Here is a 14,803-nt window from a genome sequence, read left to right as displayed (position 1 = left end):
AGCTGAAGAGTAGTCAGTGGTTAGGAGCTCTTGGTCCTCCTGCAGAGGACCCAGGTTCAGCACCCACATGGAGCTCACATCTGTAACTCCAGCTCCAGGGGACGGGGCCCTCTCCTGACCTCCGCACCGCACACATGTCCAGGCAAATATCCATACATAGAAAGTAAAAACCAGTAAAATCTTATAGAGTGAAAGAAAAGCAAATCTCAGACATGAGTGAAAATGATTGTCATAGTACCATCTCTCACCTAAATGAGCTGAGAAATGTTCTGAAATCGGTTACAATGTTACAGGCACCTGATACACCTGAAATTCTAGCATTGTAGGAACAGAGGCAGGAGGATCAGGAGTTTGAGGTCATCCTTGGCAAGTTAGAGGCCAGGCAGGCCTACATAAGACTGCCTCAAAACCAACAAAAGAAGTATTGATATATACTTTTATTGTTCTGGCAATATACTTATTTTTAAAAAGAATCTATTAAATTCTTTCTTTCTGAGTTCTCACCATGGCGTTTAACATTGTTTTTACACACACACACACACACACACACACACACACACACAGAGACATAAACAAGTGTAGTTTCCAATAGTGTCTACTCCATGTTTTCTGACAGGACTTGGGTATTGAGTTGCTAAATGTACTACACCGAGTAATTTTGACCAGAGAGTCACCAGCCATTCAGTTGGCTTCACTCGAAGTGGTAAGGCAGATTATCTGTGCAGCTCAAGAGCACGTGAAGGAGAAAAGACGAAGTGCAGAAGGTAAATATTAACTCAGTGACATAGCCTCTCTTTCATTCCAGCTCTGGAATCAAATCCTTTGTCCGCAGTGGGCGAGCGCTATTCCACTGGGCAGTGCAGCGCCGTTGTTTTCACAGGTGTCACTCGGGGCAGCTGCTGCCTGGACGCTGTTGAAATGAGGGCATGGGAATCGTACATAAAAAGTATGGGCAGAGGTGGGCAGTGTGTGGGGGCCAGTGTGCAGCTTCTGTTGGCATAGGACCTGGGTCTGATCTTTGTGCCCAGCCGCAACCAGTCTGTAAGACGACAGAGTTGCTGTTGGTGCTGCTGTCAGATTCTCATTCATAACAGCAAGGACATGAGATTAATCAGGCACTATTTTAAGGCTGAAAAGATTGAAAGAATTTTATCTTTAACCTGTTGTAATGAGAACTCATAGTAAGACAGCAACTTGAGCTTGAGATCTGCTTTTTCCTTAAGCTCTCACACCTAAGACTTCAGCCACCAAACTCATTGCCTGTGCCAGAAATGAATTGAACTCCCACCTACTTGAAGCCAAGCAAGCAGCAAGTGTTTCTTAATCTCTGTTCCCTCCTCTGTGTTTTAGTTGACGACGGAGCCTCTGAAAAGGAAACCGTTCCAGAGTTTGGTGAAGGAAAGGACACAGGAGGACTTGTACCTGGAAAGTCTTTGGTCTTTGCAACCCTAGAACTCTGTGTCTGCATCCTCGTTAGACAACTTCCCGAACTAAACCCTAAGCTGACAAGTGGCCCAAGGGATAAGGCTTCAAAGCCGAAGACCCTGTCAGAGGAGGGAAGTCGGCTGGTTGCCGCTGCCTTGGTCATCCTGGCGGAACTTCCTGCAGTGTGCTCTCCTGAAGGTATGCGTGCTGTGCAGATGGCCCCCGAGCAGTGCTTCTCAACCTTCGAATGCTCAGTCTCTGATACCGTTCCCAGGCTGTGGTGACCCCAACCGTAAAAGTGTTGCATGGCTACTTCATAACTGTAATTTTGCTACTGCTGTGAACCATAATGTAAACACCCGATACGTAATCCACAGAGCCTCGACCTCCAGGTGGCAAACACTGTCCTAGAGGAGGGGATGGCGGAATATGGCCATATTCCCATTCGAGTATTTTTTTATAATCCTGTAAGATTAGTTTTACAGTCTAATATTATTTGTTTCACCAAAAAGGTGGAAGTAAAATACACAGACAAGACAGCAAATGTGATAGACAAGTGCACTTTCTGCGATTGGCTTCTTATTCCGGTTCTAGGCATGGAACCCAGGTTTGGAGCATGTGAGAGTGTTTCCGGCCATCTCTCTAAAATGTAATCTCGAGCTGACAGTATTTTAAATCAAGTAGTAGTGCTTGGAGGTTTTCAGTGTACAGACCCTGATGGGTAGTTCTGCCTCTGTATGACAAATTGTCATGATGACACCTATCAGTTCCTCCATCTACTCTTAGGCTCTCCAGGCGCTGCAGAACCCACTGCATCCCAGAAGGCTCCTACGATCGTGTTGTTTGCGGTTGTGCGTGCTTTCTGTGAGCTTAAGCCACACAATTCCAGGTCAGGCAGACCCACTCTGCCACCATGCGTGTGTTAGTCAGAGAACAGCGTTTCAGGAGTCGGTTCTTCCTGCTCTGTTTGGAGGCAGCCTCTCTTGCTCCGTCACTGCGGTGCATCCTGTGGGTGGCTGATCTGCAGGCCTCTGTTCTGGTTCTAGGGGCTAAGTCTGTTCTAGTTCCAGCCGCACTGGCCAGCTTTTTAATGTTTTCTTCCTTCAGAGTTAGCTCTAGTCTCACCTTATCAGAAAGTGTTCCCTGGAAACCTTCAGTCTTGTTTGACTGTGTACTGACACTCTTTCTGTATGAAGATCTGCAGCTTTCTCTGTCATGTAAATACATGGTGTGTAACTATTGTATAAGACATAAATATGGGTGGAGCTGTGGTTTATTCTAATTCAAATGTGTATTTTGTACAAAATCTGCCTCAGGAGCCCAGAAGATGGCTTTATGTTAAAGTTCCTGCCACGCAAACATGGCCTCGGAGTGTAGATGCCCAGAGCCACATAAAAGCTGAGCATGCAGGTGTGTGCCTGTGACTCCAGTGCTGCGGCTAAGGGAGGAGGAGGCAAAAGCAGTCAGGTCTCCAGAGTCCCTGAGGCAGCCGGCCGGCCAGTGGGACTGTCACAGAAAATAAGATGAGCCGTAGAGGAAGACCCAGGGTTGACTTATACTTGGGCACGCGCATGCGCACGTGCACGCGCACACACACACACACACACACACACACACACACACACACACAGTGACTGACCAGCCTGCATATACCACAAACACACCAAAAATAGTTTTCAGTCCTGTCACAGAGCGTTGGTAAAGGTGCTTTCCACCAGGCTTGACACCCAGAGTTCAATCCCAGAACCAACATGGTAGAAGGCGAAAACTGATGCCTACGAGTTGTCTGACCTCCATTTGCACACCGTGGTGTATGTGCGCCCACACAGAATAAATAGGAAAGGGTTTTATTTTAAAGAACTAGCACATAAATACCCAGGACTTAATAGATACTTCATAGTCAGTAAACATATATTTGTTTTAATATGTCCCAGCCATTTTATAAACTGTTTCTAGCCTAATGACTTCAAGCTTCAATTTGAATTAAAATACAATCCTTTGTTCACACACGCTGTTTTAATACTAAGAGCAGCACAAAAATTAATTTATTAGAGAATTGGGTTAAAAAAATATGAGTCTTACCAAGTAATAGTCAGGGAAAATAAATTGCCATTTTAGTCTCTCCACATTCTTTGTTTTTTCCTGATACTGAGGCACCTGACCAGTGAAGGTATCCCCGGTTCCTTCCACACCCCCTTTTTTTAACTTGTGTTTTGAGACAGGAGCTCACTAGCTTGATCACGATGGTCTTGAACTTCACCTGGAGCACGGGCTACAGAATGATTCTGCTTCCTTAGACTCAAGGAGCCTGTGCCACCAGGTGTGCCTGCTTATAACTCATTTCAGCTCTTTAGCGGCCATGAAAATTTTATTTCTTTTTTTGTTTGTTTGTTTCTTGTTGCTTTGGTTTGGTTGTTTTGACAGGTATTACTGTGTAACCTAAAATGTCTCCAACCTGAGATCCCTCTGCCTCAGCCTCCCAGATTCTTGGATCATATGTATACTCCAACATATGTATCCCCATTATACCAGGCTCTATGAAAACTTTTTATTAAGATTTATTTTTAACCACGTCTGTAGCCAGACATGTCAGACCCCTGGAGCTAGAGTTACAGGCAAATGTGAGTCTCCCAACGTGGGTGCTGAGAACCAAAGTCAGGTCTGGAAAAGCAGCAAATTGCTCTTAACCACTGAGCCATCTCTACAGGCTCCATGAAAACTTTATCATAAGTGGCTTTCTATAAATTCCTTGGAAATGACTTAATATAAAATAAATTATAATGTTAAGTAAAGTGCCTATCACTAAAATGTGAAGATCTGAGTTGGGATCCCAGTGCCCACTCCGAAGCCAGGAATTGTGGCATATTTCTTTAACTCTTAGCGTAGGGTCGGAAAGGAGACAGTTAGCTCCCTGGAAGTCACCAGTCTAGACAGTTAGTGATGTCTGGGTTCAGTGACAGACCCTATCCCAGACAATCCAGTGTCAACCTGCACTCCCAGTGTTCACATATACTGTACACACAAACAAAAACAAAAAGTGGAAAGACTGCAGACTAGCTATGGACATGCATACCTGTAATCCCAGCTACTCAGGACTTTAAGATAGGAATATATGAATTCAAGTCCAGCCTAGGCAATTTAGTGAAACCCTATCTCAAAATTCAAAATAAAAGAGAAGGGGGAAAGGTACAAGTATATAGCTCAGTAGTAGAACGTGCTTATCTACCAAGAGTAAAGCCCTAGGTTCAGTCCCCAAAAGGTCTTATAAACATATTTGAAATAAATTGAATAGTAACAATACCCACATCACATTGTGAATATACTTAGAGCTACCAGACTGTATACCTCAAAGTGGGGAGATAGGACTAGACTTGGAGATGCATGCCTGTCACGCCAGCCTTCCAGAGTCTGAGGCAGAAGAATCAGGAGTTCACCCACCCTGGATACACAGTGAGCCCCTGCCTCAAAGGCAACAAAGACTATAACAGATAAGATAGGAAAGCTGAGCTGAGCATGGTGACACACTTTACCCCAAGACTTAGAGGACAAAGGCAGATAGATAGATCTCTGCAGTCGAGGCCAGCCGGGTCCACAGAGTGAGTTCTGGACAGCCAGGTATGTAATATGTACTGAGACCTTATTTTTAAAAAAGAAAGATTAATAGTTATTAATAGTTATTATACTAATAGGTATTAGTATCAAAAGCTTGATACTAAGCGATACAACCAAAGTAACATTTCCAGTTACAACTGTCAGAATTTGATCCAACTGTAAAAATCTTAATTGATGGGGAAGTTGCTTTGGTGATCCATTGGTTGGATTGCCCTGCAAGCAGAGAGGCCTGAGTTGGAGCCCAAGAACCATGTTTTACAAAGCTGGGCACAGCAGCACACACTTGTAGCCCCCTGTATGAGGGAGTGAGGAGGCTTGGCACGTGCTGGAAGTCTTCTGCACGAGCAGTGGGTGCCCTTCACTGACGAGGCATCTTCCCTTGACGACTTTAGAAAGCATGCATGCTCACAGTTTTCACCTTACCTTGCAGGGAGCGTCTCAGTTCTCCCTACCATATTGTACCTTGCCATTGGAGTCCTCCGGGAAACTGCTGTGAAGTTACCTGGGGGGCAGTTGTCCTCCACAGTCACAGCCTCCCTGCACGCTCTGAAAGGAATCTTGACATCCCCCATGGCCCGGGCAGAAAAGAGCCACGAAGCTTGGACCAGCCTCCTCCAAAGTGCATTGGCAACTGTGCTTGACTGCTGGAGCCCAGGTCAGTGAGACCGGCGGGTCGAAGGTAGAGGCGTGGTGCTTCTGTCTCTGTTCCTGGTTTTTGGCTAAGCTATTCTGTTGATCATATTTGGTAGTCTCGTAGAAGAGACAGTATTTAAGAGAGAGTCCATATTTAAGAGAGAAAAGGCGGTAAAGAATGGCGGGATTGGAATTACGGTGATGAGAACAGCACATTGGAATACATTTCCAGCACATTTGAATGTGTTAACCTCTGCCAGTGTAAGAGGGGAATTCTCCATCATAACAAATCCTCCTTTTATCCCAGACCCGCAACAGTGTTTGGGTGCATCTGTGTATCAGCCAGGACAGAGAGGTTTGACTGTTACCGTAAATCAGTAGGAGCTGGTCAGGAAAGTAAGATGTTTGCAGAGGGACCGCTTGCTCCCAGCTTGGCCTGATGCTGCCAGTCATCCCAACACTTGGCAATAGAAACAAGGATATCGGAGGTCAAGGCCATCCTTAGTTACACAGTGAGTTCAGGGCTGGCCTAGCCAAGCCAGGCCCTATCTCAAGAAAAGGCCTGAGCCTCTCATGAAGTTGCTAGGATGTTGGCCAGGGCTACAACTAGAGGGTTTGATTCCAGGATGACTCTCAGACAGCTGTTGGCACGGGGCCTGCATGAGCCGCATAAGACTCCTACTGCCAAGCAGACTTCTCTTCTGTCTGTCCTCTGTATGTAAAGGGCAGTAGAGGGATTGTAGGAGAAATGGGCGGAGGCGCAAGGGACATTTACCTTAATGACTTTAAAGGTGCTCCTACTGAACTAACAGCTGTCTGTGCTGCACTTTCAAGTTGCTCTGAATGACTAGAAATAACTTTGCTGGGGTGAAGCAGGAGAACCCCTGGGTGCATGCCTGTGTCACACCGTCCCCTTACTGACTTGGTGTGGCTTGGGCAAATGACCAGATTTCTGTTTCTTACTCAGTCAGACAGTGTGGCTGCTGGGGTGCAGTGTCCAAGCACCACAGAGCAGTCAGGGCACTGCTGTGTGGCTCACTTTAACATGTCCAGCTCACCTGAGAAAACGCAGACATGGTCTCTATTAGATTCCACTCATCCATAAGATGCCCTTTCCCCATGTCATCTCCTCTCAGGTGTCAGCCCTCGAAGTTCTCCATCCACCCAGTGTCAGTCACCCTGGCTCACTGTCTGGCGTTTTGAGTGATTTTTCCCCTGAGGTAGGGTCTCGAGTAGCCCCAGCTGATGGTGAGTCTGTGGCAGAGGATTGCCTGGCATTCCATTCTCCTGCCCAGCCTCCCAAGGGCTGGGGTTACAGACTTGAGCCCATGTGCTGCTCTCTGTGTCTCTAATGTTTTGATAAGCATGGACCTTGTTACTAGCTGGCTGTAAATTCTTTATTTGATCCCCATGTTACAGTGAGGTTGTCTAAGAGGGCTGACTGGCACATGTGTCGTTTAAGTACTTATTGAATTGCTTTAACTGGTGCTACTGTTTATGCGTGACATTTGTTTGTAAATAACAACCATTTAGTGGGCTAGGTTGTAGCTGATCAGTACTTGTCTACCATGCACAAAGCCCTGCTTTCCGCCCCAGCACTCATACACTTGGCACGGTAGCTCAGCCTGCAAGCCCAGCACTCAGGAGCTGCAGGCAAGGAAAGGCCATCTACAGCCACACAGCAAGTTGGAGGTCAGCCTAGGCTATTTGAAATTCTGGAAGATTTTTTGTTTGTTTTGTTTTGGGTTTTAAACCAACCACAACACTTGATCTTGGCCAAAAACCCAAGAAACTATTTTTTTAATTAATTAATTAATTAATCAATTAATTAAAGCTTAATTTAATTTAATGAATCAAGTTTACCACTTTTTCTCATTTTGTTTTGTCAGTCTATCTGGTTTTTTGCACTTTTAAATCAGAATACATAAATTAGGGAGATTTTTCAAACACTAGATAGCAAATTCTAGTGAAAAAGTTACTTTGATAAACAGAACTAGCTTTAGATCCAATTTTGGCTCTAATGTAAAGTCCAAAACTTCTGTTTAGTTTTAAAAGTTGATTTTTACTTTTTCAGCTTCTCTTCTTTTTTTTTAATGATTTTATTTTTCTTGGATATTTTATGTATTTATATTTCAAATGTTATCCCCTTTCCTCCCTCCCCCTGCTTCTATAAGGATGCTCCCACTCCCACCCACCCACTCCCAGCTCATCTTCCTGGCATTCCCCTACACTGGGAAACAAGCTTTCACGGGACCGAGGGCCTCTCCCCTCATTGATGCCAGACAATGCCATCCTCTGCAGCTGGAGCCATGGGTCCCTCCATGTAAACTCGTGGTTGGTGTTTTAGTCCCTGGGAGCTCTGGTGGGGTCTGGTTGGTTGATATTGTTGTTCTTCCTATGGTGTTGCAAACCCCTTCAGCCCCTTCAGTCTTTTCTCTAACTCCTCCATTGGGGTCCCCTTGTTCAGTCCAATGGTTAGCTGCAGCCATCCTCATCTGTATCAGTGGGGCTCTGGCAGAGCCTCTCAGGAGACACCCATATCTGCTCCTGTCAGCAAGCAGCTCTTGGCATCAGCAATAGTGACTGGGTTTGGTGACTGCCTGTGGGATAGACCCCCAGGTGTGGCAGTCTCTGGATGTGTCTGTCTGTTTTTAAGACATGGTTTATCTGTGTAGCCTTGGCTGTCCTGGAACTCTGTAGACCAGGCTGGCCTCCAGCTCACAGAGATCCACCTGCCTCTGCCAACCAAGTGCTGGGATTAAAACCATGGGCCACTACTGCCCAGCATCACCCTTTCTAAATTACTGGGTTTTCATGGCTACTTTAATACTTCATTAGGAGTATTTAGTTAGAATATTTATTCTAACTAGTCCTTGGAAAAATGGAGATGGAGCTCAATGGTGGAGTGCTTGCCTGGTCCGTGCAAGGCTCAGTCTCTCGGGTGTGTGTGTGGTGGGAGTGGACTAGCACTCATGGGACTTTGAGCACCCAGACATGGACCACCACTGTCCAGCTGCCCTCTGGGGTTCTGAAGAGTCAGTGTGTCTGCAAGGAAAAAATGTTGCTAACCAAACTAAAGACAGCGTCACACAGACATGTGACACAGTAAATGTGAGCCTCCTAACTGTCGTTTCTCCGCAGTAGATGGAGCACATCAAGAGCTTGATGAAATCAGCTTGCTTACTGCCATCACAGTATTTATTTTATCTACCAGTCCAGAAGTGACAGCCGTCCCCTGCCTTCAGAATCGCTGCATTGAAAAATTTAAGGCTGCCCTGGAGAGCAAAGATTCTGTGGTAAATGTCTTTTAGCAGAGAGCTATTTGCAGTAGAGATCTGTTGAGACATGTTGCCTTTATGATACACACTGTACTTCTTTGTGATCTCGATTTCTATGACAAAAAGTATCTAGGGACTAGAGTGTGGTTCAGTGGGCAGTGTGCACACCTGCACACACAGGGCCCCAGGCTCGATGCCCAGGACTGCACAAACCTAGCATGGCAGTGTCATCTGCAATGTCAGCACTGCACTGGGGCTAGAGATGGAGATCCCGAGCGGCTGAGCTAAGGCCATCCTAAGCTGCATGAGACTAAATCCAAGACCACAAAGGTAAAACAGTACTGTATGTTTAAGTGAGAGCACTTTAATATTGGCGTAACGCTCCAGAGTAGTGTGGTTAACTAATCCCAGCACTGGGAATGCGAAGATAGGAGAAATGCCCATTATCCAAGGCTAGCTCATCTACATAATGTGTTTCAGGTCAACCAGGACTACATAGTGAAAACAGAAAACCAAAACCACAGAACTGGAGAGATGGGTTTGGCAGTTACCAGCGCCTCCTACCAGAGGGCCAAAGCTCAGCTTCCAGCATTCTAATTGGATAGTTTGCAGCCGCCTGGACCTTCAGTCTCTGTACACACTGCAATCAAGTACCCGTATCACACCCAGAAGCATACACATACACATAATGTATTAAAACAAAATCATTGATACAACACAGGATTTTTATGATAATTTGTGCATCATCTTTAAAGAAAAAATGCAATAAGGAATAATAGATTAGGTTAGGCCAGATTAAATGTTTGTTTTTTCATGTGTTATGAAATGATTTGGAGCCCATACTCAGAAATACTTCTTCCTAGCAAAGACATTGGAACCAAATTTTCTCAGAGGAAAAATAATACTAATGCTCAGAATACGCCTAGAATTTAAGGAGGCGATGTATGGATGAGTGTGTAGCTGTTTTCCTTTATTCTTATGTCCAGTTTGTCACTGGCTACCTGCCCAAGTTGTAGCAGGCTCCAAGTGGAAGCTGTGACAAGTCATGGCACATCTTAGTGTGGGCCTTAAAACATTTGGACCATGACATGAATCAAATGTGTAGAATTTTGCTGTAAAACACTTACTGTGTTCGTTTTTACTGAGACTGCATGTTTTACACAGTCCAGAGACACCTGAGGAAGTGAGCTAGAGGGTGAGCCCCTCCCTCTGCACTGAGCTCCTCTGTGCTGCTCCACACTGCACGGCCACTGCCGCCACTGTTTTTATATAATGGTCCTAGCACTTCCAAAACTAAAGAGAACTAGGATAATATAAACTTTTGCCACTTTAACGCAAAGAGTTTGCGAGAGCATTTGTTCTTTGTGTCTCTCTGTTCTAGCTTTTTTAAATTTACACTATCTTCTCATCTTGCCTGGTTAGGTACAAATGAAGACCTGTCAGCTCCTACACTCCATTTTTCAGTATCCAAAGCCGGCCATTTCCTACCCGTACATTTACTCCTTAGCGTCTTCCATTGTGGAGAAACTGCAGGAAATGGACAGGAGGAGGCCTGGAGATGCTGCCGAGCTGCAGCTCTGTCAGGAAGGAATAAAGCTCCTAGAAGCTTTGGTCACCGTTGCGGACGAAGAGCACCGTGAGTGTCAGCACTGAGCCCGGCTCTCTCCAGTGTCTGTAGTTACATGGTGTCCATTTCCCTTTCTTCAGAAGGCCCTTAGGAGGGGCCACAATGGCTGGTTCTCAAGCACCTGGGGCAGCAGGGTCTCTTAGGGCTAAGAGTTTGTCAGGACCCTGTCTCATCAACAATAAGCAAGCAAAAAAGGTCGCTGGGTTGGCAGACACTTCCGTAGTCCAGCATTCCTGCCATGGAGACTAGATATCACCAGGAGTCTGAGGCCCACCCGGGCAACACAGTGGGACTGTTCAACCCTAGACGAGAGCTACAGGATTGACAGCTGCTGAGAAAGGTCACTTGGTCTTCCCAGAGAGGAGCCTGTGCTTAGTGATGCAATAGCAAGTGGTCAGCTCTCAAACTTAACTGACTTAGCAGCTTGTATTTATATATGTATTTTTGTAGTTACACACACCAATTAAAAAAAAAAGAGGCCATGAATTTGAGAAAGAGTGGGGAACATGGGACGGGTTAGAAGGAGAAGGGAGAAGTGAAATAACTATAGTAGACATATATATTTTTTAAATTAATTTTTTTTAAAGAAAAGAAAAGGGGAGTTGGAGAGATGGCTCAGTGGTTAAGAGTACTGCCTACTCTTCCAGAGGTCCTGAGTTCAAATCCCAGCAACCACATGATAGCTCACAACCACCTGTAATGAAATGTGGGTGCCCTTTTCTGGTGTGCAGGCATACATGTAGGCAGAACACTGTATACATAGGAATAAATAAATCTTTTTTAAAAGAGGGGAGAGGGCTTGGGGAGGTGGCACATTCCTTTAATCCCAGGACTCAAGAGGCAGAGACAGGTGGAATCTGTGTGAGTTTGAGGGCAAACAGGGCTATTGTCCAGATAAATCTTGTCTTGAAAAGCAGGAAAGAAAAGGAGAACTGGGGACTGGAGAGATGGCTCCATGGTTAAGAGCACTGGCTGCTCTTTCTGAAGTCCTGAGTTCAAATCCCAGCAACCACATGGTGGTTCACAACCATCTGTAATGAGATCTGGTGCCCTCTTCTGGTGTGTCTGAAGACAGCTACAGTGTATTCATATACGTAAAATAAATAAATACTTGGGTTGGGGATTTGGCTCAGTGGTAGAGCGCTAGAGCGCTTGCCTAGCAAGCGCAAGGCCCTGGGTTCGATCCCCAGCTCCGGAAAAAAAAAAAGAATAGAAAAAATAAATAAATACTTTTAAGAGAGAGAGAGAGAGAGAGAGAGAGAGAGAGAGAGAGAGAGAGAGACTGGAGAGATAGCTCAGTCAATAAACGTCTTGCCTTGGAAGTACTAGGACCTGAGTTTGGTCATTCAGAACCTGTAATCCCAGCATTCAGGAGGTGGAGACAGGAGAATAACAAGTTTTAATGTCCCCCTCAGTGAATTTGTGGCTGGAACTAGCCTTAAAAAACAAAACAAAACAAAACTGGGTGGTGTGGAGGTGATGCTTGCTTGTCCCACTGCCAAGGAGTCAGAAACAAGTGATCCCTGGGGCTTCCTGTCCAGCCTAGCCCACACGTGGGCTCTGGATGTAGACACACACATGCATGCACGCACACACACACACGCACAGAACGTAATAGAATGTGAGAAGAGATGATGGTGAAGAGTTTACTTGAAGCTCCTTCCTCCCTGAACCTGCCCTTTCTCACCGCAGGTGCTCAGCTGGTGGCCTGCCTTCTGCCCATCCTCATTTCCTTCCTTTTGGACGAGAATGCTCTGGGATCAGCAACTTCAGTAACGAGAAGTCTGCACGACTTTGCTTTGCAAACTCTCATGCAGATTGGGCCTCGGTATTCCTCCGTGTTTAAGAATGTCATGGCCTCTTCCCCGGCCCTGAAAGCCCGGCTGGAGGCTGCTGTAAAGGGCAATCAGGAAAGTGTCAGAGTGGATCCGTCTTCTAAGCAAGCCAAGAACTTGGGAAGGAACTCAAGCATCCAATTAAAGACCAGTTTCCTGTGAGCTGCTCTTCTAGACACTGAGCACCTGAATGTAACACTTATGTTTCCTTGCTTTGGGGACAAAAGTGAAACTTGAGGCACAAGTGCACTTAGACATCCTGTCATTGTTCTAATTTCAGGAGCGACTGAAACTTAACATTCTTGGTAATTTTGGTTTGGTTTGGTTTCCACTTTCTAAACCATGGAACTGTCAGAACTCTTGCCAGGCATTTCAGTAAAGTGCCAAAGATCCAAGTGTACTAAGCAGTCCACTGCTGTGAAGCTGAGGGATTCCCTCTAACGGTCCATATGTTCTACTTTTGAGAGACATCAAAGTGTCCACGCTTACACCACATCCCACTTCTATGTGAAATCCTGCCTTATGCAGTGGGAATATCAAACTTTGTTGCATTTCTCAAGCAACATCAACAATTAGAGAAGGGTGGCACTCACCTGAGGAGACTGAGACAGGATGATGGTCAAAGTTTCAACCAGCCTGGTCTACAGAGCAGCAGTGACCACAGGATAAGACTTCTCTCAAAAAGATCAATTAACACTCAAACTAATTAACAGTAATAATGCCAACAATAAATGAGTGATTGGAACACTATTTAAGAACTAGACCTAAGCCAGGTGGTGGTGACCGTGCCTCTAGCCCCTCACTCGGGAGACAGGCAGGTGGATCTCTGTGAGTCTGAGGCCAGCCTGGTTTACAGAGTGAGTTCCAGGACAGCCAGGACTACACAGAGAATCCATGTCTCAAACAAACAAGCAACCAGATCTAGAATTACCCAGCTTAGACTAGGAGGGCCAGCTTCAGCCCCACCATGTGGCTTGAGGCTGTGGTCTCTGGATCATGACTGTATCTCCAAGTGAGTGTATGTTGAGTTCACACGGAATGCTTTTATGTAGAATAGACGGTCTCCCTCCCACCTTCTCAGATGGGTTTTCTGTTACCTCTGTTCCTTTTGTTTTTATTGTGGAAATCATTCATATTGAAAGCCTAATATAGAGTCATGTGTATATTGATATGGGATTATATGATGTCAAATTTAGTACAACAAATTTAGAACTTAAGTGAATACAAATACTTTTTTAACACAGAATGTATTTTAATATAAAAATATAATGATAAAGTCATACTGGTAGAAAATATTTTTGGCTATGTTTACCATCATTTTCCCTCCACTTCAGTATTGTGCTGTGTGAACTGACCACTATATCCAAATGAAGCAGCTTCCTGTTAAAATTTACAGACTGCAAGGACAGAGGTGTGGTCAGAATTGAGAAAAACTGATGAGGCCAGGAGACACGTGGTGGACCGTGCTTTGTTATGTTTGTATGTCAAGCTCTTCTGAAGCTCAGAGAGGAAAACGTTTGGCGAACTCTATACCACCATCACCTTTTCTATATTACATGAATAAAGCTAATTTTCTCTAATGTTCTTGTAGTTTGAAGGGTTCGTCCAGGAAAGATGACCAGTCTTTCTCTCAGATTCACCACAGTCCCGCTTTCTGCTCGGGAGTGTTCCCTCAGTGGTTTAGGGTTGTCTTCCTAGAGGACTTGAGTATATGTTTCCTGAAACGCCCTTCTTCTCCCAGCTCTCCCTGTGAACTTCATCTCCTTTCAGGCGTGGGCTGTCTTGCTAACGACATGTTATACCCTCGACCTACGGAGTTTAACTTGTGCCTTACTTATGTGTGGCCATCGTCACTGCCACAGTGTAATGCCTCCTGGTCCTCAGCCCAGTGTACCGTCTCACCTCCCTTGTAGACGGCTCCTCAAAGGGAGAGATTGTGTCCAGTGAGCTTACCTCCACGCCATCAACCGTGTTCCTAACAGCGCTGAGTTGCCCTGCTGTGAGCCAGAGTCAGGCTCAGGAGCATGCTCCTCCTCTACCAAGGAAGATGCAGCCCAGGCGTTCTCCAGATATAATCTATTAGTGTGATTATTAGGGCTCTCCGGATATAATCTATTAGTGTGATTATTAGGGCTCTCCGGATATAATCTATTAGTGTGATTATTAGGGCTCTCCGGATATAATCTATTAGTGTGATTATTAGGGCTCTCTTAGTTCCATTGCTGTGAAGAGACACCGTGTCCAAGGCAGCTCTTATAAAGGAAACCATTTATTTAATTGGGGGCTTGTTTATGGTTTCAGAGGATTAGCCCTTTATCCTCACAGCAAGCACACAAGTACGGAGCTAAGAGCTGCTTCCTGATCCCAGGGAGCATGCAGAAGGACTTTGGGCT

General features: G+C 45.4%; 1 protein-coding gene across 23 annotated transcripts in view; it reads left to right on the top strand.

The window, feature by feature from the left end:
* Positions 1 to 13,990, top strand: part of Heatr5a (HEAT repeat containing 5A) — a 98,553-nt gene extending 84,563 nt beyond the window's left edge. For 15 of the 23 annotated variants that reach the window (XM_087553830.1, XM_087553820.1, XM_087553817.1 and 12 more), the window contains 6 exon segments: positions 617 to 764; positions 1,351 to 1,623; positions 5,468 to 5,692; positions 8,812 to 8,966; positions 10,371 to 10,584; positions 12,268 to 13,990. In XM_087553830.1, the coding sequence (XP_087409956.1) occupies positions 617 to 764; positions 1,351 to 1,623; positions 5,468 to 5,692; positions 8,812 to 8,966; positions 10,371 to 10,584; positions 12,268 to 12,572 (1,320 nt within the window). In that variant the 3' untranslated portion in view covers positions 12,573 to 13,990. 23 annotated transcript variants of the gene reach the window in all.
* The last annotated feature ends 813 nt before the right edge of the window (positions 13,991 to 14,803 follow it).

The sequence above is a fragment of the Rattus norvegicus genome, chromosome 6 (assembly GCF_021556685.1).
Source record: "Rattus norvegicus strain SHRSP/BbbUtx chromosome 6, alternate assembly SHRSP_T2T, whole genome shotgun sequence".
Lineage (NCBI taxonomy): Eukaryota > Metazoa > Chordata > Mammalia > Rodentia > Muridae > Rattus > Rattus norvegicus.
Note: the sequence above shows the minus strand (reverse complement) of the source record. Positions and strands in the feature narration are given on the sequence as shown.